This window comes from Nyctibius grandis, chromosome 8 (assembly GCF_013368605.1).
Source record: "Nyctibius grandis isolate bNycGra1 chromosome 8, bNycGra1.pri, whole genome shotgun sequence".
NCBI lineage: Eukaryota > Metazoa > Chordata > Aves > Nyctibiiformes > Nyctibiidae > Nyctibius > Nyctibius grandis.
This window is the reverse complement of record NC_090665.1, coordinates 24,361,413-24,385,037: the sequence shown is the minus strand read 5'-3', so window position 1 is coordinate 24,385,037 and position 23,625 is coordinate 24,361,413. Positions and strand designations below refer to the sequence as shown.

At 35.5% G+C, this 23,625-nt stretch overlaps 1 protein-coding gene across 2 annotated transcripts in view; it reads left to right on the top strand.

Annotated features, from left to right (window-relative positions):
- Positions 1-23,625, top strand: part of KCNT2 (potassium sodium-activated channel subfamily T member 2) — a 141,929-nt gene that overhangs the window by 50,738 nt on the left and 67,566 nt on the right. For both annotated transcript variants that reach the window (XM_068406327.1, XM_068406326.1), the window contains exons 6-8: positions 1,249-1,323; positions 1,811-1,894; positions 2,482-2,576. In XM_068406327.1, coding sequence (XP_068262428.1) covers positions 1,249-1,323; positions 1,811-1,894; positions 2,482-2,576 — 254 coding nt within the window. The remainder of the gene's footprint in view (positions 1-1,248; positions 1,324-1,810; positions 1,895-2,481; positions 2,577-23,625) is intronic.

Here is a 23,625-nt window from a genome sequence, read left to right as displayed (position 1 = left end):
CAGTTGGGAAAGAGAAAATACAAGTAAAGATAAAAGAAGATAAACATAAAGGAAGGAAGGGCTCACTATAGAATACTGCCATCTTTCCCTAACTTAATTTCATTGCTCTTTTTAATACTTATTTCTTAACAAGTTAATATCTTAATAGCAGGATTAGAATTAATAAAGAGAAATATCCAGACCTCTGTGACTAACATGCAGAGGCTAATGAAACAAGATTAAGAGAAAACGAGCTGGTATTTTTTCTTTGGAAAATACAACATATTTGCATTCCTCTTTTGCTTTATATTTTGCCATGAAGTTCTATGAGAAAGACGTACAGAGAGTGGCTCATCATTCATAACAAACATTAGTATGGACTATAGGGCAGTCACCTGTGCATAGAGGTAATCAAAACAGTTGATTTGATGGTAAAATCTTCTGAGCAGGGCATGTCCTTTCGATATATGTCTCTGCAACTCTTACACTGTACTAGGGCTTTGTCTCTATTTTTCAGACACTCTAAGACAATAAGCATTAAGGTAAGAAAAGCTTTGGCACAGTCAAAAGCTAAAGCATTGTAATGCAAGATTTTAAAGAATTAGAGGCTTCTAAGAAAAAGAAGTAGAAATAGTTACAGGTAAAAGAATTTGCCAGCAGGGTAGTCTGTTAGTTGTATGAAAAGTCACTTTATTGAAAAGATAAATTCCTTAGGACAGGAAGCTCACCTCCTTATCTGTATGTAAATGTGCATGTAAAAATAAAAGTAAACTAACCTCTGAAGAACAAAAAAGCAGAGACAAGATGTCTGTGTATGACTTCAAAAATGCAATAGAAGAAAACAGGAGCATATTATTCTCTGAAAAAAATGAAAACTTAATTTAATGAAGCTCTTCATTAGCTGGGAGAATGTTGACTAGTTAATGCAATTAGTACTCTTCATTTGAGCTATCTTATTAACTAGGTCATAGCAAGGAAATATATGGTCATATGGAAACAGAGAACTGCTCTAGTAAAAATATAGATTTAAAAGTATGTATTTTTACTGGTAAGGTACATTATTATAAACAGTAAGAAAACCAGGCCAGAGTGGCCTATATTCTATATTCATATTTGACATAAGTGTTTAAATCTCAGATGAATGATCTTCCTGAAATTCAGCTAGTGTGAGAGACTCCATATGTGTCATTGGAATATCACATATATTTCTCATCAGAACTATATGTAAGCCTGCTGTGACATGATGGGTTTTTTTCCTTTTCTTTGAAGGGAAATATCTGGGAACAAATTCTGAGAATACCCTTTCTCCTGGAAATAATTAATGCTGTTCCTTTCATCATCACGGTAAACATATTTCAATTAATACATTTGCACATTGCACTTTTATAGCTTAATTTTTATTGAAGGAAATTTGTATCTTATGTGGATGACAAATTTGCACCTGTGGGAACACAAATTTGTCAATAAGAAGAAGATAGTTTGCTACTTGAATTAAGTAATAATACAGATCACTTTCCCCTTCCTTCCCCATAGAGGACAAACAAAACCAAAACCCTCTAACTCAAGCTACAGCATAATCAATGAAATAAACCAGCTAGATATAAAAATCTAAGAATCTCTGGTGTCTGCACTGAAAACTGACTGTCCTTTTTTATCAAATTATCTTACATACAGTTCATCACAAAGGAAGAAAAAATGTTACTTAAAGCCGTATCTCACAGTAGAAACACAATAATAAGTATTTTACCCAAGTGTTTAATTGCTGCTTGAATAGAAAAGCTCTGTTCTTGAACAGAAAAGCTTTTAATGAATTTGTTAATTTTTCTTTCAGATTTTCTGGCCAGTGCTAAGAAACCTGTTTATTCCTGTATTTTTAAATTGTTGGCTGGCAAAGCATGCTTTAGAGAATATGATTGTAAGTATGACAAAGGAAATAACTGTTTTAGAGTTTCTATTTTTTTCTATATTGTCTTTAGTGGGATTTTGGCAGTGCAGTCCACTGTCCAACTTTAATAGGAAGCTAACCAGATCTGTATTTTGATTATGCAAATGGTCAAGCATTGCTAAACTGCTTTCTGCTTCAAAATCAGAAAAAATTAAGACATCAAGTGAAATCTCAATCAGTATAAACTGTTACTGTGCCAATAAGGGAAAGCTGGAATGGCTGGTTCTTTTGCTACTCTTCCATTCATACACAATTGCAGGGAACTCAACTGCTATGCCTTAATTGGTCTTTGCAGCCTGTGATTTGTAAGCTAGACACGAGCAAACAGACCTTAAGGCAGCTTGCAATAGTATCAGAATTGTGCTAGGATGAACAAAGAACTAGTTAAATAATCACAGAATCACAGCTGGCTCTTTGCACCCTTCTATATGATCAGCAAATTCTAAGCGCATTTAAATGACAGTGTTTTATCAGGGCACTATATAATTCCTCTATAGAATCAGCTCGTGCATTATTAATTCAAAACCAAAAATAACACCTATTTTCCATTAATATAGAATGATCTTCACAGAGCCATCCAACGCACACAGTCTGCAATGTTTAACCAAGTCCTCATTTTAATATCTACCTTATTATGTCTTATCTTCACTTGGTAAGTGGCCAAAACCCCTTTGTTTTTATTACATTTATTGTCTTTTCTTCCTTTACTACATGCTGATAAAACAGGCACTGTGGAAATCATGCATTGACATAAAAAGAGTAATGTACTTGTGGCGAAAGTGTTAACTAGCACCTGGTACTACTGAGGTCATGATACACTGCGTTTGGAAACAGAATGTGCATGCATGGGAAGGGGAATCATTCTCACTCTAAGGAAGAAAATACAGATGATGCAAAAACACAGGAGAAAGGAGGGGGGGGAATTTACATATGTACCAAGAGTGCAATCTCAGCAGAAAAGTCACTCAAATTTGAAGAGTACCAACAGAAGTGCCCATACTAAGGTCACCTTCCTCTTACTGGTGGGACAGACAGAGAAATATATGCAAGATCTCAGCCTTATCACTCTGATGACCAAGTCAGGTTCCCATAAGGAGTATAGGGGACAGCTGTTAATAATCTAGATTACAGGAAGGAATGGCTGGTGGGTTCAAACAACCAAAATGTGTTATTCTGAAGAGCTTTTTGCTGCAAGAGCTTGAAAACTGAAATTTACAGGAGTTTGAGAAGCATGGAGAAAAATATGTTGAGGGCATTAAATATGAACATACTTGGTTGATGAAATTCATGAGCTGCAGATTATTGGAGGCTAGGAAAAGATCCACAGGAAACACCACTTGATTGCCCCATTTTTATACTATGCCTTAGGGACCTGCTGTTGACCAGGGCTGGAGATGAGTAAAGGAGACCATATAAGTCTTTGGTCTCACACAGTATGGTTATGCTTATGTTTGTATAAATGGATAGTGGTTATAATGTAGCTTGGTAGCTTACTTAACATACAGAATTTTCTCAGCAGGAGTGCCTGAGAAGTGAGTATCATATACAGGGGGAAAAAAAAAGTAGAGGAAGAATGTGTGTGTTACAAGATGGTATGCAGGGGGCAGTGAATGGAGAAGATGATTCTGTGTGGAAAGGCTACATCACCTATATTAATTTTGCCAGACAGGGTGCCTTTGGGTCAGCACACTAATAAAGTTTCGTCTGTCATTTTCGAGACAGTGATTTGATTTTCTCTTACTTTATTTCTCTAGGTTGTTTTTCTGATAGCCACTGTTATGTGCTGCGTAACCTTTTTGTTAATAACAGTGTAAAATTACACATGGCCTTTCCAGTCTTGTCCCTCTCTGTCCTTTAATTCAAGAAGAGGAGTTTGTTCTAGCCAGTGGCTAAATGAATGGTCCAATTTTACCCTTTGTCTTATAGCCACACAACTGCATAATGACAAATGCTGCCAGTTCTAAAGAGTAACACATTTTTACGAGATTAAATTTCCTGCAGAATATTATGACCCCTTAAGAGGAAATTTTATATGAATAAGAACTACAATACTTGAACCAGAATGCATAAAATTCTATCACTGTAGCACTTGGACATTTTTAATTTGCTCTAATTTTGCTTTTTAATTTTTTAAAATACAAAGCACTCTTGAGTAAATATGCCTTTCCCTTTTTTACTAACCTATTTCAGTATTTTACTGAACTGCTGAACAAAATACGTATCCCGTTCTCACTGAACTAAGCTAGTAACAAGAATGTTTCCTAAGAACTCACTATGATGATCCCTGGTTGAATAAGGTATAGAAGCTTGAATAAGGTATAGCAGCTAAACAGAACATCACGCTCACCACCAGGCATTTTGATAAGCGACAGTAAAACATGCAGGAAATGGCAAGCTCACCTACAGTAATTTGTCTAGTCTCAACAGCCACAGATACCAGCTCATTATAGATCATTGTATACTGACCTAATATTGACCCCACTAGAGTGCAAAATAAGGTAAATAGGATGAAAACACCCAGTAATGCAATAACTAAGGAAATTAAGCACTTTTGGAATGGCTAAGAATAGCTGTTCAAGCATCTGCAGCTTGCCTAAGACTGGAGTTCTGTTTAGGCAATTGTTACTATTGCTTATATGAGCAGACATAATGGAATCTTTACACTTTTTTACTCATCTATGTACGATTTTGTATTACAGAGTATATTTTTAAAATATATAAAAAATTCTCTATGAACAGTCAAAATCAGTTACCTTAATGTCTTTGATTATGTTACATCTATGGTGAATTTGAGACAGCTTTTCATTTTAAGAGATATCATTTAGAGCTTACATGAGTTTCTTCATGCTGAAAGGGGAACAAAGTCCATTTCTGGAATCTGTCCACTTAAGGATGGCTTTCACCGGGCTGATCTTTCACATTTTCTGCAACAGCAAGCAGTAACAAGTGTAATTCCCCCCAAACACATGGGAGCCAGCACTAGCCTTATCCATACGTGTAATGGAGCACAACACAAAAAATTTTGAGCTAGTACTGGTCTGTTTTCATAACCATGTTTTGGTTACATTTAGAGATACTGCCTTAGTCCTTGAAGTACCATAGCTTCAGTAATGCAAAATTAATAAGCCTAATAGTAGCTTGAATACAGCGCTTACAGTTTCAGAGCACTTTCCCCTTAGAGTATATTCAGTACCATGGGGACATGCTCATGGTGTGCTTTTGGCACCACTGATAACTGCCCTCGCCGTCCCTCCCTGCCGACCTTTAAGGTTAATGAGATAACGACTTTCAGGCACTGTATGGATTAAATTGTAACACCACAGCCCTTCTTAGTTTCTGGTTCACAGGCTTGCTTTTACCATCTACTTCAATAAGAACGTTGGCTTCTCAGCACTTCTGAAGTCAATATAACTTCACAATGCAGGGATCTGTTCAAAACCATGCTTTTTTATCAGACACATAGAAGGAGGCAGCACGTAACTTCATATGGGGATTACACCATTTTATAAGAAGGCCAAGATGGTATGAAGCCATTTTTTACCCGTTCAGTTAAACTGGTGCACTGAGAGAGTGCAGCAAAAGTGCTTTCTTACTGCTTCAAGTGAGGCTGACAGCTTTTCTAAGTTTTTTGATGGTCATTTCTGTGAGAAAGTTTAAAACAAATAAATGCTGAAACGTAACTATTTTCCAGTGATTAGTTCATATCTAAAAGACATGCTCCTTAATCAATTTTTCAGAATTTTGGGTATATTTTTGACATATTTAAAAGTAGGCTTTTGCTGAGGTGTGAAAGAGATGCTTTCTTTACTTTCCTGTGTGATAACAGAACCCGTAGTTCTATACAGAGTACAAAATAGCTGGATATGTACAAAAATATAGGAGCTGACATGTCTTCACTGATAATTCTGAAACTACAATTGTGCTGCAGAATATATATTATAGGATCTTTTCTGAAAGCTTGTGTGTTTACAAAGTAAGAGGATATTTATATCAGAAAATACTTATGTCTGATCTTTGAATGGGTGCAAGTTCAGTGAGCGGGACGTGCCTCTGCCATCTATCCATCTAGCCAGACCTGAAATTATGCTCCCTCAAATGTGGAGGTACTATTCAGTCCCAGTCACTTAGAAGTGCCTTGGCACAGCCAGGACCCTGAGGAAGAACCTGGCTGGACCTCCTGGTCTCCTGATGGTTTACAGTTGTCCTGGATTTGCAGTGATAATATTTATCGAATCAATTTTCTGTTACATTTTGTTTCAGTTTGTGGCCAGCTGTGGGATGGTGATCAAGGCCATTAGCAGTGAAAGCCAGGGCAGCTGCCCCAGGCTGGCCCACAGGTGTATTCTGTAACATCAATGTCATGTTCACTATAAATGGGAGAGCTTGCCGGGGATGTGGTATGCTTTTTGCTCTCCTCTCCTCTCTCTCCTTGTCCTCTTTTCTCAATGGTTACTATCCCTGGAGGGACTTGCCACCACTCTATAAGCTAAGTATAATTTTGTGTCTTTTGTATTACTATTGATATTGGTTTTCTTATTTAGTTAAATCTGTTTAAATTTCAACCCACAAGTTTCTCTCCTTTTCCCAATTCCCTTTCTTGATTGGGGAGGGGAGATTAGGTGATAGAACAACTGGGTATTGTTTAGCCCTGGCTGCGGGCTTAAAGAGACAACAATGGAGGGAGAAAATTTGGTATGTCTAAGCCTAGTACGTTTTCACTTGTTCTTCTAATACGTAGACAACAGCATTGCATTTGTTACCATTTGACTAGTCATCATTCTCAACAGAAATTTACTTTAAAGATCAGTTGGAGGCATTGACATACAATAGCTGCAAGAAAACAGCATATTTATAGAAAACATTTTAAAAAAATTATAAGTGCATTAAAGGATCTCTTCCTCATCAGCTCTGCTTCTGTCTGTATGTAATAAATATTTTCAAAATAACTTCTACCATAGCTAGCAGAAAACCCACAGAAAATGAGTTAAATTCTGCCTCCTGCGTCATCAGCAAACCCATCAGTTACATCTCTCCAACAGAATCTTATAAGTGGAGGTTATACATGTAGATGCGTTCCAATTTATGTCTTATAACTCAGGTGCAAGCTTGCAGATGAGAACTTAAAAAAAACAAATAATCTAATGTTTACAGGTAACTGGCTAATATCAAAATTTTTAGATGTCAATATTCAGGCTGTCCTTTGCACTCAGAATATAGTGGGAAAAGGCTCCTGTATTCTTGTATATAGTTGACACTTTTCAACGTTGTTACAGAACAAACAGTAATCACATAACAGAATTTTTGCTCTCTTCCACTATTTGATAATTGTTCATGGATCTGGGGGTAGAACTCATTTGCAGATAATAAATTCAGAAGACCAACTCCATGTATCTGTAGTTTACAGAATACATACAAGGATTTTTTTCCCTCTTCTGATTTCAAAGACCGATTAGGCTACCCAATAATTTTTCTTTCTTTAAGTAACAGCAGTTGCTATTGATAGAGTTCTAGTGAAAGTTACAGACCTAGTCAAAGTATATGTTGTGTCATTTAGCTAATAGATGTTTGCACTTGTTTGTCAAATGGAATACTAATTATTTCTGTAAATTGTACAAGATGACAAATAACAGTGAATGACTATTTCAGGCATCTTTCTGTGACACAGTGAATCATCTATTAAGACTTATTTTGCTTTTTAAATCAGTGTTAGTCATATATCACTTGTGTAGAATGTTTAGCTTGTGAAAAAGGTGGCTACAAACTGTTTGAGATGGGCATTTCTTTTTTTTATACCGAAGACTAAAAAGCCTGCACAAACTTTGCTTATGTCTTCACTGAAAGCTCACCGAGGTCAATCTTAGTATTTTTTTACCCTTCAGTGCTTTCAACATCAGAAAATTAGGATGTTTCCACACACTGACTTAAAAAATAAATGTAGTATGTCAATATCAATGTGTCAGTTACACAGTCAAAATACTCATCTGGAGGAAACACTATGAATAAATTTCTTGTAAGGATGAAAACAAATCCAGACAATGATCTAGTCCAAACAAGACAAATCAAGACCTTCAGATTTGGAACACTATGTTACAGTAAAAAAACAACGAAAAAAAAAAAGGATTAATCCCACGTAATGTTAGAGAAAATAAGGCATCTCAATGCTCCAGTTCCCTTTATTATCAATAAGCAGAGACAGACAACTCAGAGGGCAATGCAGATCTGAAGGGAACTAAATCACCACATGGAGGTCTGTGCTTCTCTGCCCTTCTGTGTTGCTTGTATCAGGAGCCTATAATGGGAGTTCTCCAAGAAAGATGCCTAGCATTAAGTAGGATGAACTTGAAGAGTGTTGGTGGATTATGTAATGTAGAATAAAATGTGGGTTTGGGTCTACAGTTCTTTCTGTGGTGTTATGTTTTGTTGTACAGCACTCTCAGTACTCAGGCCCAATCTCAGTTTATGATTTAGAGGTATTTTCTGCGTTCAAAAATAGCACAAAATTAAACTGTAATTCTGTCATTTAGTTTGATCAAATCCAATGGTTCTAAACTGGTAAACCACATGAAGTCTCAGGATCTAACGGACTAAACAAGAGTTGCAGAATTTAAATCTCAGAATATTAGAAAATATTAATTGAAAGTTCTATGTAATTGTAATTAATAAAATATAAATTATTCAACTATTACAAGAACCCCACAAAGTATTAAAATAATAGTGGTTGTGCTTTTCTTTCTCTGAAATAAAGCAGATCTGGCAGGAACTTTCTTGTTTCAAACAAAGGATCTTTATTTTCTGTTTTGAAATTTTCCTATGCAGTCCTCTCCAAACATAAACAAATAGATCTAGAAGTAGGCCAGGTAGCACATGTAGTACCTTCCAAATCGACTGTACCAACTTCCACCCTACCCTTGTCCTGCTTCTCAATTGCTGGAATCAGGGCAGTGTGTATGGGTAGTTTTCCTGTGAGTGTATACAATTAGAATTGAGGTCTACTTCAGACACTACCTTAACACTTCCTTAAGTGATGGAACAATAAAAAGGTTGTGCAGCCTCTGGAAGGTCAATAACAAAACATTTCTTAAAATATCCATTTGTTATTTGCAAATAAATAATCTAAAAATTCAATTAAAGTTTATCTGAACTATTACCTTCTGGGAAAAACTGTGTGCATGAGCACAAGGACAACATTTTCATCAGCTTTGGCAGGAGAAAAACGTATTGCATACAGAGTTTATCTTTTCTTAGGTATAGCAATTTCTAAGGCGGCTTTGCTAAAGTCTGCTGTATAAGCAGCATGTGAAAACAGAGTGCTGCCACAAATAGTTGTCAATCTAGATTATTTAAATTAAACACAAATTCAGACAAAACTCCTACTGTTTCTAATGGAATACAGGCCTAAGGGATGGGTCAAACCTTTTTCACCTTTGCTAGCACTGGGGATCATTTGCTTACATCCATATTATTAGTACTTAAGGGCCAAAGCCTTTGAGAAGTCTTGATGAGAAAATATAATGAAAAATTACAATGACAAAATGTAATAAAAAAACCAACTTATTTTTTGGATTAATGCCTTTGCTTATTTTTATGCAACTATTGAATTGTGACAACACGGAAATATTACCATATATAAATCTATTCTGTTCCCCGCCCCCCCGCCTTTGGTTGATAGTGTGTGGTATTTGTCAAATTACATTTTTTTAAGATATTTTTACATGTTTAAGTTCAGGAGTTCAGATCTTAAAATAGCACATGGGTGATGAGTGCTGTTAAGGAGCGCTGCTTAAAGACTATAGGATAACAACTTATGCTACTGAAAAACTATTTAGTTATTTGTGAAAGGCAGAACAGAAATCATGTCTATTATAGGGAGAGCAGAAGTGTGGAAGCCCAATCAGAATTCTTTTTGGCTACCCATCAAACATGGTTTCTATGGAAACCTAGATAATTATACAGTGATTTTCATGCTATTTTAGTTATTAATTTGGTAGTGACATATTTCCTTTGTTAATCTTTTTAGATGTTTCTACATAGTTGTTTCTAAAATAATTAGGTCAGCATCTTTCCCATGCTACATGCAGGGAATTCTTTGTGCAACTGATGTAATGGGACATTTAAAACTAGACACAGAGACCAGTGAAAGTAATAATAATTTGAATAGCCTATTTACTGTGGTCTGTGGAACAAAGTCATAAAGGTTAGAGAGTTCAATCTAAATTATCTTTTGAGTGTGAGAGGTACATTTGTAGTCATCTTTTCTTCTGAAAATAATCAGAAAGGCTAAATGGTAGCTCAGAAAGCTGCCTTTCACAAAGCCTCTGTAAAAAGGAGTGTCAACAACAGATTATTTATAAGCAAATCCTCCTTTTTTAAAAAATGTAGAGAAATATTAAATTAAGTAAACAATATGATTGAGAGATTTCTGTTGTTTTATTGCACCCTGGAAGATGAGTCAGGGCTTCAGGTACTTGTGATCTTTTCAAGTTAGAATCAAAGCTTTGCTGATTTTCTAGCACAAGTTGCAGATCATTTATTAACCTGAAAATCAGTAGTTCCAAACTGAGTTTAGATAAAGGTGGCCTCTATCCTGTGAATCATTTGTGATCTTTCTCTTCTCATCATGTTTTTCTGTTATGTGAAGGTACTGAAATTTCAGTAATCACAATATGCATATTTAATTAAAGTGTAAAAATAGATTAAAAACCAAACTCCTGCCCAAAGAGGAGGTAAAATGTCGCTCATGTTCTTTCCCAATATTTTCCCCAATAAGTTTCATGTGATGTAAAAATGTCTCTCAGATACCAAATGCTGCTAATATTTACAATAATCTGGACAACTTTTCATTAAAGATACATTGAGAATATTTGGGAGGGATACACAGTGTTTTGCAAAATTGTGCACTCTGAATATGCTATTAGGAGAACAATTTTTCGGCTTTTATTATCATGACATCTTGTAATACAGTAATAATATTACCAGATATCATGACAAGCAAAGGTTGTTTTAGCAGCAAAGACCAACTACCATTATGAAAGGAGGAAAAAAAAGTAAATGATTTTGAGTCATGTAACATTTGGACTGTTAGAAATAAAATTCTAAAAGATTGCATCTTCGTAGCATCCTTTCGTTAGCAACCATATTTTCAATTTTGTGGGAGATAAATAAAATCAAGCTACTGCTAATATTAACTAATTATGGCTTGCCAACATTTGTAAAGTAACACATAAAATTCCTCAAAGTTAATCTAAATGCAATCCTGTCCTTGTTCTTTTGCAGGAACATAGCATAACATAGAATGACTATAACGAATATGTAAAGTCTTAGTAAAATTAGCAAAGCCTGCTTTAATTTTCTGTGTCACATTAATGTACGTAAGGACAGAACTAGGGCCACAACATATTGTGTAACTGTCACATGAACCCCATAATGTAATAAAGGGGGATTTGGTGTAAATCTAGAAGTGATTATCCAAAGAGCAAGGACAAGTAGGAAATGTCAAAGAGAAAGAGAATGTCATGTTCTGTTACCAAAAATCAATTAACATATTTTAATATGTGCAATGTGCATTTGAGATATGTATGTCTTCAAAAGTATCAGCACCAGAAAAAATGCAGTCAGAGAAAAGGTTTTGGGGATTGAGACATAGAGAGCAATGGAGGTAAACTCAACAGGTGTGCAAAGGCATGCAAATTATTAGGATGTGGGTTCTCTAGTAAGCTTTCCATAGGTTTATAAACACACATGCACACATACACCTGCTGCTGAATCACAGGCTTCTAAGTAGATATCTTGTGTGAAAATGTAAATGTTACATATGCAAAATATGCATGTTACCTTCAGAATAGGGGTGACAAGAATAACTTTGGTAAAATAAAATGCTAGAATAAAAGTCAATCTGGAATACAACCAGAATCTGCAGGTTGTGAAATACTCTTATCATCACCTTGGTAAAAGAAATCTTAGATTTTGCTTTGGTTTTGGGAGAACTTCAATTTCATTACTGGAAGGCATTACATTTCCTATGCTTCATTTTATCTTTGAAGTAAAAAGAAAAACCCGATACAGGCTGTCTTTGAGAATATTACATGATTTTAGACAGTAGCAAGTAGAATGCCATGTGTAACAACAGATGACTAATTATATTGAGGGTGTTACTTCACCATTTAAAATTCAATGCCTGGCAGCAAACCATTATCTCTCACAATTCCTGGCTCAAAAATGAAGTTGTCATTAGCACGTAGACTTTAAAAAAAAAATATCTTTCATTGACTGATTCATTAGGCTGACAAACTTTACTAAAATTTGGTGTTTATGGTGGTTTATGGTAACACATTTAACTGTATTATTAGATGCCATCAGTTATTCTGGTTCGCTGATGACCAGTAACTCATTTTGCTGATTTGTGATCAGCATAACTCTTTAGTGCTTTGTTCACTTTTATTGTCTGTTTCATACTCCTACTGTATTTTAAGAGTGTGAAGTTTAGCAAAGTTCATATTTCTTAGATCAGAAAGTGAAAAGTTAAAAAAGATGTTGATACAACTTTGGCCATACTAACAGAAGCTGGCACCTGCCAGTAGGAATTATTCACCCACATTCTGTTTGTATTAGGCATAGCTTCATGGAATATTGAAAGGACATCTTAGAGGCTTCGGCAGAGCTAGGGATGTGATATGAGATGATCTAAAAAGAAAGATGGATTTTAGTGCATTTATCATGAATTTTAAAAGAAAACTTTTTTTTTTCTCTTCTGTATACTTGGTATGCCATTAGAAATTACTATAATGTTTAGACAGATGTTTTTGAAACAGGTGAAGACTAGCGGGGTAGACAGTCATCCAAACATAATATCACATTTGGGTGATAAACAAATACATGTAAAAGTTAAATGTCCTCTAGAAGTTAAATTCCTCTAACTCACCTATGTGTGATATTCTTTCCGTTAGCAATAGGGGCCCCATCCTCCATGCCAGAGATGTCACATGCCAAAATAACTTACTGACCTTAAACAGAGGAAGTAAAGAATTAAAAGTATGATTCATTACAAAAACGTTACTTGTAAAGTCAATCTCATAATTGCTTGTGAACTTCAACAAAAATCTTCACCAAAACATATGTGTCTGTCAGTCATTTGACCTGGTCACAAAAATTAAACGTCAACTTGGTGTCAGAAAGTGTTAAAGATTAATCTCTAAATGGTATCTCAGCTCCAATAAATTTGTATTTCTAGCATTGTTAGCAGATTACGCTTTCCATTCTCCCTCTCCTCCACAAAGTAGAAGTCCATAAATGAAGACCCTTTAGGGTATAATCCAAATAAACAGCACTCTGATTAATGAGTTCTGTACTTCCATTGGCAATTAAAACCTTCTCCTAAAAAAAGTGAAAAATAGTAAATTATATTGAGTTTTGTCATCTCGCAACCTCAGTAAAATATCTAACTGTATACTTATAAAGGAACTCAAACATAAGCTTAAAATTGAATATATGCTCCCGTTCTTTGCAAAAGCACAGCTATATTTTTTATGTTTGTGGAAGTTGTACATGTCTGCAATATATATATATGAAAAATTATATACACTGTATATTAAGAGTGGAAGTGCCTGAGTCACAGCAGTAAGGGAGAAAAAATAATTGGTACTCATTTAGTAAACACTTAAGTACAAACCGTGGGTTGACTTTGCAGACTGAAAACTTAACAACAGGCATGAAATCAAATTGTCAGTTCCTTTGGGCACAGAATACCGTACGTAATTACATTCCACAGCAAAGCAGTGTGTTTACTAATATATTACAAAAGGAGTAGGAGGTCATGTAAGGGATGAGGCTATTTAAAGGTATCCAATACGTTATGGTCTCCTATAATTCTACTGCTTTTCTTAACTCTACAGTGTAAGAACAAAAATCTTCATGGCATTCCAATTAACTTTTGAGTTACCTTTTCATATTTTCAGGACATCTATTATTACAGGCTTACATTTATGATGAACCTTACTCAACTGCTGAGAATGAGCATTTGTACTTCATTTGCTTTTCAGTTTACAGTGTTGATATCAGCAAATTAAATACAGTCCTGTATTTTACAAGTTTGTTATCATTAGTGATGAGCAGTTAAAACAAAGTAAATGGAAATATTTTATGCAAGGAAGTTCAAAATAAAATTACTGACAAGAGGGCACAACTACATGTGGGCATGTATGTACTTTTACTAGAATTGGATAAATATGGCAAAAAAGAATGATTGTGGGTCATGTTTCAACTGTACTCCTTCACTTGATCTCTTTTTGTTTGCTAATATTTTAAAACTGAAAAAGAAAAAAATGCAGAAAATAAAGATTTAGCCAACTTTAAGGCAAACATGAGATACTCCATCTTGAATATTCAGACTGGAAGACTAATTGTAAGGGCTGTAGCGAGTATGTAGTAAGAAGAATAAAATCTTCTGACTATTCTTCATGGGCTAAGCAATCAAGGGGAAAATATGCCAGACAAAACATAGCAGAGACTAACTATATAATGTGCTGTCAGTCCTGGTAGTCACGGTGATCTTTCTTCTTCCTCCCCTGCCTTCATCTTTCCAGTATTATGATCATTAATCCCATACTATTTTTCTGGCTACTTGAATCAGCTCCCCTTTTCATGCATATGTCTGCCGTTTTCTGGTTATCCTGATACAACCTGTGCTCTTCCTTTAAATGGTCAGTATAATCAAGTATGCTATGTTGAGAATATAGCTTGTTGGGATTTCATCATAAACATAGGCGTGATTGTTAAACAGTCACACCTCACACTTGAGAATAGTCCTGTGAGGTTTTGGATTTCATTGATTTTTTTCAAGAGAGTTACATGCATAGATCCATTTGAATTCTAGCCAAAGAAATTATCAGACTTGAAAGTTTTTCTTCAAGCAAACACATGGTCAAAACAGGTGGCCCAAAGGAGAAAATTCAGATGGAATTCGTAAAAACTTCTATGACTTCAGGAAGCTCTTTAGCTATTGTCAAGTTCAGGCTTTTTCACTCAACAGTAGTGAGGAGCAGGAGGAGAATGATGATGAAATCATGGAGCTTGCTCGCCAAACCAAACAAGACAGTCCAAGGTATCCAAGTCCTCTGGCTCATAGCTAGAAGAATTGCTAGGTTTCCAACCAGAAACTCAAACCATAAAGGAGCCTACTTCTGTAATATATAACATATTGCTTTTTTCTCCTAGCAGTAACCTCCTATAATTTTCACCCCACTAGACAATCTCTATTTAATGTTTGCCCCCTTTCTGGTATTTTGGCAAACCTAAGTATTAAGCCTGGTGCTTAATTATATCTTTTTCACAGGCCAGCTGTTTCCCTGGTCATTGCCCAAACAAGTTCTCTCCAGCTAAGACAGTAGGTCAGCAAGGAGGCAACTTTGAAGTAAAAATACCTTTCCAGTAGGAACACAAACAAGAAAAAATTATTTATGTGGCACGCATTTTCACTTATGCTCTTGGTTTTTTAATAACAAACTATTATGAAATAAAGGAGCCAAAGCATACCATATGTTTGTTTTTTTTTTTTTTAAAGAAAAAAAAAAGGAAGGCTATACTTTAAGTCACACTGTGGTTTCCATACATCCCTTTGGATCTTGTACTACGCTTTTCAGTGAACTTTCTACTCAATGTGAGCCTACAGATAATGTTCTAAATAGACAGAGACTGGACATCAGTGCAATTGTCTTGAGACTGCCCATACAGCCACCCATTTATCCAGCCTGATGGACACTGCCCTTGTAAAGCAGTGTATGCTTCCATTTTGTTCACTGCCTGTTTGAACAATCATTCACTTTCTTAAGAATAACCTGGAATGTAGCAGCTAAATTGAGGACAAACTAACAGAAGTGCACATGCACAGGATTTACTTCTGTTGCCAAGATCTAGCAAACTCCACTGGCAGCCTGTAGAGGTATCTGTGTAATTGCTGGTCAGATTTTTCTCCACTGTTTCGTAGACTGCCATCATCCTCCCATTTAATAATTAATCCATCCCTTGTCACTATCCTTCATGGTCTCAAGAGTTCACCACAAAAATAAGGAAGATGATGACAGTACCCTAAGACTGGAACAAGCTGGTAAGAGCTGAGAGGAATCAAAGAAATTAAGCAAAACTGTTTCTGATATTGGCAAGGAGGCTACAGCTTTGACAGTAACTAGTGGCCTTTAGTCTTTTCTGTACAGGTAACCTCACTGGCAAAGGTACCACTGACAATACCTATGCCTATAAAAGAAGTTTAAATGATGCCATATTTGTGCACATAAAAATATTGAAGGGAAACACTCAATGATAACAGCGAAAAGACCATCAATGAGTCAGTGATTTCACAGCGCAGCTTGAAATGCTAAAAGCGTACATCACTGTCCTGATGTGATCTCACTACAGCCATTTACCTTAAACATTCTTTCTAAATTTAAGCTTTCCAGAAGGGAGAACAATAGAAAGTTTCTCATCACCTAAACTCCTCACCCATAAAGGTGTGTTTTATCCAGCATCCAGAGATGCAGAAAACAGATATGTCCATCTAACTTGTGACTTGGAGAACAAATCTGTCTCCTTGCTTCATTTTATAAACATAAGGGGGTTACTGCATTTTAAAACAGCACAACTTTATAGTTTAAATAATATACAGTGCTGTTATTTTCACTGAATGTGCTTGTGTTCATTGTTCAGCACCTGGAACAATTATTTAAAATGCCATCTTTAGTTCATAAAAATACACACATCTAATTAAAAAGTAAAAAATAATGCAACAGTAAAATCCAAAATGGAGCAGATTAGATCCTCCTGTAAGTTATCATAAAGCTTTTGCATTCACTGATCTATAAATATTCATCTGCTGAATGAACTCCTCATTGTAAGCATAAACATTGTGCAATAAAGGAACACAACAGATCTCTGCGTTCCTACATAATTGTAGTATTTCACAGTGATCTTCATTTGGGCTTCTCAAAATGTTCAAGTCAGTCCATCATGTTCCATGTCTCCTCTCTATCTGCAAACCACTCTCCTCTGTTTTCAGCAAGATTATATAAAGCACAGCAAGCAGCTGCCATGAGAAACATATTTCTCAACAGTTTCTAGCCTGCATGTCTGGGTTTTCTGTTTATTCATCCTTTTGTCTTCCACATGCATATTCTACTGTTTTTCTCAGGAAGTGCTTTCCTCCCTTTTGTGTGCCTAATAAAACAATCCATAAGCTCAGTAAACATATGAAAAGCTGTTTCTAGTAAATGATATTCGATTACCAGTTTTTCTTGCTTTGGTTATACATCCCATACAAAAATATTGCTATATGGAGTAATCACTGTACAAGCTAAACTTGCAGGACCTGGAATGGAAGGGTAGAATTTGTGAGGTAGGTTGTGCTTCAAGGAGGCCTCAAATCTTACGTTGTGGCTCAGGAAAAGTCCGCTTTCTGATATCAGTCTTAGTTCTCCGTGTCTTCTAATGATGAAGATTGTCATCGTTATCATTATACTGTGCAGTCCTTTTAGATAATTGGTGATGAAAACAAATGTGAATGAAAATTTCTGAGAAAAAGATGAGCTTAATGCAGACAGTGAGGACTGGCTGCAATAGCATATTGGAAGATTGTAAGTGAGAGATAAATAAGGCAAGCAGAAATCAGTTTCTTCCATGTCTACGAGTAAAATTAACTTCTGACAGAGCTTGGGTATAATTGCAACAGAATATATGATTTATGGCAATTTAAGCTGCAAAGGAAAATTTCACCTGTGAGCTTTCCAAAGGGCTGCACCACTCATGCCTATGGTTAAGGTGGATAAAACAAGTGGTATCTGCTGTGAATCACTTGCAAGTTTTAGGACCACTCCAGCCCTGTATTTACTATTAGTCTTGAGTTTCACAGCAGGATAAGCAGTGCAAGAAAGACCATTCTTCCTGAATATTACTCATCTGTACATTTCCGAGAAATTAATTTTTGTTTACGGTGTTATTAACAAGAAAATTTTGCAACTGTCAGAAGGTAATTTGGCTTGTCCTGAAGCAGTTGTGTTAATAGCAGCAACTAGAGCAGCAAAAAAGAGTTGCACTCAAAATGCAAACAAATGAGAGGCTGTCAAGGAGATGTAAAAATGGATGGAAGTGTAAGGAAGATACATGATGAATATCCTTCAGAATCAAATGAAAAGGCAAAATCTGATAAGGAGAGAATTTTGACCACCAGAACTGAAGTAAAACCAGGAGGAAAGTTCCCAAATCCTGTTCCAGAAAAAGCCTGTCCTAAAAGGAAGGAACTAGGAAAGAAGTTGTCAGGTTTCGAGGCCAAGATAAATCAAAGTGTATATTTAACAATAAAATTAAATCTATGCGTCATTAAAATATGCTATGACTTGAGTTAGGTTGAAAATGACCAAAATCATTTTATCAGTAGCTTATAGACTATATCATAATGCTGTAGCAGTTGTCAGATTGTAACTAATCTAAGACTGATCCTGTCTTAAGTGTTTGTAAAATTGTATTGAATCAACTTTTTTCCTGAACATTTATTTAATTCCATGGCCTATCTTATATGGGAATAAAAAATTTAGTAAACTAGATATGTTGCATACAAACTATCCAAATAGACTGAAGCTAAGGTATTTTACTGCTACAGATGCACACAAGGAGCTGCATAAACCTAATGAGCTGCCATAAAGGAATATTGGCATCTGGGATTTTCCAGGCACTGAAAGATACTAAACATTTCACTGAGGTCTGGAAACACTCTTAGCATAGGCAGCTTTGGTACAGAATACTTGTAAACATTAGGGAGGATACTTCAAGGTCAGGAACTGCAGGCTTGTTTACATCAAATAAATGTTTGTAATGAATCTGAAGTGTACTTAGGCTAGGATGGACACAGAGCTAATTCACCCTCCATCAGGGAAAGTCTGCTCTCGGGCCACAACTAAGGTATGCATACTGAATTATTATTACAAGTTCTTTTAATGGAAGCAGAGTATTTCAGAGGAGAATCTTTCCATACTGTTTTTGTTTATTCTTCCATTAAAAATCTGTTACTGCTCTCAGAAGCAGGACACTGAATTAGAGAAGCCTTTTGCCTAATCCAGTGTGGATGTTGGCCATTTATTCTGTCTCAGTCCTTTTAGAAACTTTATCCATCCAACTTGAGAATCTTTTTGCCTCTTCTTACCATCTCTCTCCGTCACTATCATAAAGAGGAAAGAAACAGGATGTGGCTTTGAATTCACAGTCATAGAGGATGAATATGAAGCTGAATCTTCCATATCTCCAGTAGCAATCTAACCAATAATGATCACTTCCTTCAAAAAAGAGCAAATAATAAAGAAGATAAAAAGTGGTGCTTCTGTAATAGATATAACCTGATCTCAGAGTTTTAAAAGATTGAGTTTCCATTTCTTCATCACTGTTGCCTTCTCTTAGCTAACCTTCTGTGATTCAAGATTTTTTTTTTAACAAAACTGATGATTAAAATCCAAGCTTAGTATGTTTAAAATCTGTCAAGTACATGTTTAAACAACTTCTATAGTGGTAGTGCTCCAACACCAGGCTTTGGAAATTGAATATAATTTTCCATGAGTTACCTCAAAACAAACTTAGGTTCAGACAGATATACAAACACAGTCCGAGAACTAGTTTGCATTTTTTAGGTTTTCTGCATATTTATAAGGATTTTTATTACTTTTTATTATTTATGCTAAGAGCATAGCTGTGGACTGTGTTCTGTCACTAGGAAATGAAGTATATGTATACCTGGTCATAAGCAGTACCTCTGTCTCCAATTTCTATCCTGCTTCTACATGCTGGGTTAGTTGCTTCTTATGCACATTTAACAAATGTTTGGATAATGAATCTTCCAATCGTTAATTCAGTTTGATTGAGGGAGTGTGGGTGGTTTGCATAACAATTGTTACACCCTTAAGAGTGTTTCAAAACTATTGCAAGAAACATTAAGCATGATGTTCCAAAGCATAACATATCGGGTGTATTAAATTAGAAGTTTGCATTTGAATTTTTCAGCACAACACATATAATTTCTGAATATTATAAATAGATTACTTAATTATTGTTCCTGAGAAAGGATAGGTATGTAATATTACTTAATTCTGTAATGCCGGGCAGGTGAAGAGTACCTGGTGGTTGAAGTACTGACTGCATGATTCTATTTCCTGAATAGTTACTGACTCCTTGGTGAGCAGTCCAAAACCTCAGACTCCAGCAGGCTCTTAGCTGCAACAGTATTGACGTACTGAAGTTGGAGTGCCAACGTTTACTTTGTTTACCATCAAAGCTCTGGGGCAGACTGAAAGCCTACAAAAATACAGATAGTTCTTTGGACGTACAGACTGAAGTGTGTACAGACCTTTTTATGGAAACACACCGAGCTGAATGCTGCCCACAGTGGGACTCTACTTGTGCAGTCTCAATGACCAGAGCTGTTTTATTGCAGCTCCACTTCTCATTTCACAAAACACAGCAGCAGGAGTAGAAAGGTTCTCACTCAGTTTCAACAAATATTTATGTGCAGTTGGTCATTTCATAATATCCTATTCTGCTTAACAAGATGTTCTGCAGTTTCTGGAAGTCACATGGCTGACTAGGGGAAGTTTATTTTTATAAGTTGAGCTTTTGCAACCATTAGCTGCATATAACGTACTGATCTTTGGGGAAGGAAGATGCTTATTTATATTAGACACTATGGGTAAGCAATAATGATATCATCAAACATCATCATTTAGGATAAAGATACAATTGGAATACAGAAAAAGGTGACCTTTCCAGATGAAGAGAAATTCAGAATTAATTTCTGACATGGTGGGATTGCTGTGTAGTGAAAGAAAGAGTTCTGCACCCCTACCTCAGCTTGTATTCAAAGTCCCACAGAACCGAAGAGCTTGATTCAAAGCCTGTTGAAGTCATCTGAGTCTCTTCCCTTCACTACTGTGATTCTGAAAAAAAGGGAAAGTGTTGTATGAAAACATATGCCGGTCTCCGAAAAGAAAATATTCTGGAAAAATAGGAAGATTTACATTAGACTGTCTGATGAAATGGCATTAGAGTTGCAAAAATATCTGAGATACTTGTTATAACATTAATTTTTTCCTTGAATATTAAGAAGTCACAATGTCCAGCAGTATATTTTTTTTCATCTAGTCAGTGAATACATTTCAGCATGATCTACTGCATTCATAGGATCATTTGTTACCAACTAAGAATACCAAGTATATTTGTCTGCTGACTTAGTTCAAAGACAGCATAACAACTTTCATGTTCTTTCCAATCAGCATTTCTCCCTCATTCCTTTCATTGTCTTGAATGCAATGAATAATTTCTATGTCCTGCAATTCAGTTATTCCCACAGCTTTAAAGCCTTCTATATGGAATGAAAGGTGCAAATTGGAACTTCTCATGGTAATTCTTAAATTTGATCTATTATACAGGATATATTTTACCAGATTCTGTCATTTTACATTTTGGAAATTGCACATTTAATTAAACTAGTCAATTTTTTTTTTTCTCTTTAATGCTGTTTATGGAAAATTGCTTCTCAGAAAACAAATGTTTAGAAAAAAACAGGTTTTATAAAAGACCTGAGAAAGCATCACAGGGCTTGGAAAAAATTGAAGCATTTGGTTTTCAGCAACTTAAAACCTCATCTTCAGGGTGCTTGGACAGGATAGACATTTTATTATTGGTTAGAGTATTTTGTGATTGTCTCTTCACTTGTTTAGTTTCCGTAGTTTCTGCTCATCCCTTGTTCTTTTTCTTTGCCTCTTTTTCATTATTTACACAAGAATCAAAGGTTCTGTCAGAAAGCATTAGGTTTTTAGGTCATGGGTAAGGTGGTTAGCAATACCTTCACCTTTTGTAGGACCAGACTACACAGCTCAGTGGCATCTCAAAGGAAAAAGATAATTAAAATTCAGAGGAGGTATTATCATTCAGAAATCAACATACAATATTTCCATATGTATCTGATGAATGAAAAAAATGCCTCTTTAATGTCACTCCGGTTATATCAGTATTCAACACACAGTTTTGTGAAGTGTAAATTGAGAGTTTAATGATTCTGTGTATACTAATTCTACAGTCACTGAGAACTGCTTTTCCAATAATGTCTGATCTTAAAATATAGGACAAAACTGCATCTGGCTCTACATCAGTGCCCTAGAAAAGACAGAACACCCCACAAAGACAACTTCCACTATGAAAAACTGTTTGCTTCTGTACAAAGCAGAGCATTCTCCAGATATAGCATTAGTCCTAACATCACTTTCATTTCCAGGACTTTAGACTGGCACCAGCTTAATAACCATTGGCAAGTAGTGAGCACCTTTTGCTAATTTCAGGCAAAACCTCTATGCATTTATCAGACTTCTAAGAGTTATTACATGCCTCCCAGAGTGAGACTGAAGTATGAGCTGTTCTATAGCCACATTTTATTTTGGTGTAAAAATAGAGTAAGTTTCTTTGAACGACTTAGGTGAACTCTTCCAAATCTTCATTTCCTTAAGCAGATAGTTACAGCCACTGTAGTGGTAAAATATGTCTCAAATGCCTGGCCGTGTATTTCCTGGAAAGTGAACATGGTCATCTTCCTCAGTATTTTGCTGTATTTGAATTTTACCCATAGATATTTGCTACAGCTGATGGTCTATCAACAATTTTGCTGATAGGTCATTTCAATTTTTCTTGTAAAGAAAAAAAAACCTGTGACAGTAGCATCAGAAAATTTTAAAAAGAAAGAGCAATTGGCAGTAGAAAACAATCAAATAATAGTAATTTAATTTGTAATTTGTTCTATCATCACCATTCTGTCGTAGGATATGTGGAAACTTTAAACAGTTTTGGGTGTGAGAAACTACTGGGAACACTTACTTAATATGCAGAATTACTATATTTCTGAGTTATCTCAGATGTAACTTCTGTAGTATATAAGCACTGAGCCTGTACCACAGAATCTCACTGAACCTGATAAAATTAATCCTCATTGATTTCAACATATTCATCAGCTAGTCCCTGTAGCTAGCTACTTAAAACACAACGAACTAATTATACAAGTTGAAGCTCAAAGTTAAAAGTCCAAAGAAAACAGGAATGCTGTTAGTTGCTACCTAATCCTTAAGACACCTGAGCATCTCTAACTTTTGACTTCAGCCTCTGGTGCATTATTTTAGACCTCAAGAGGCTGTACCTGTAAACAATAATTTTCCCTAAAAATAAAAATAAAAATGTAGAAATCAGACATATTTGGCAACACTGACAAATGAAAATACCAACTGATATAAGATAGATTATAAACTATTATAAATAAGTATAGTTAATATACAGTACTTGCAAATTGCTATCCAAATGTTCATTTCTATACATGCTACCACAGCATGACAAAAATCTGACTTAATCTCAGGGACTATTTTACTCTACAGTATTTATTTCTGTACTGCATGTGGAGATACGTTATTTACAAACAGTAGTTAGTTTTGGCACATAAAATACTCAAGCAAACAAAGATTCCTGGAATTAAAAAGAAAACTTCCAGTAAAATGAAGACTGAACTCTCAAAAGTTCAAATGATACCTAAACTAAACATGACTAATCTTCAGAGATTACACGTTACTATCTTTACTTTCTGTTTTTCAAGTGCAGTGGTAGTAGAGTGTTTAAAATCACACTTCTGTTCTCCATAAGTTTGT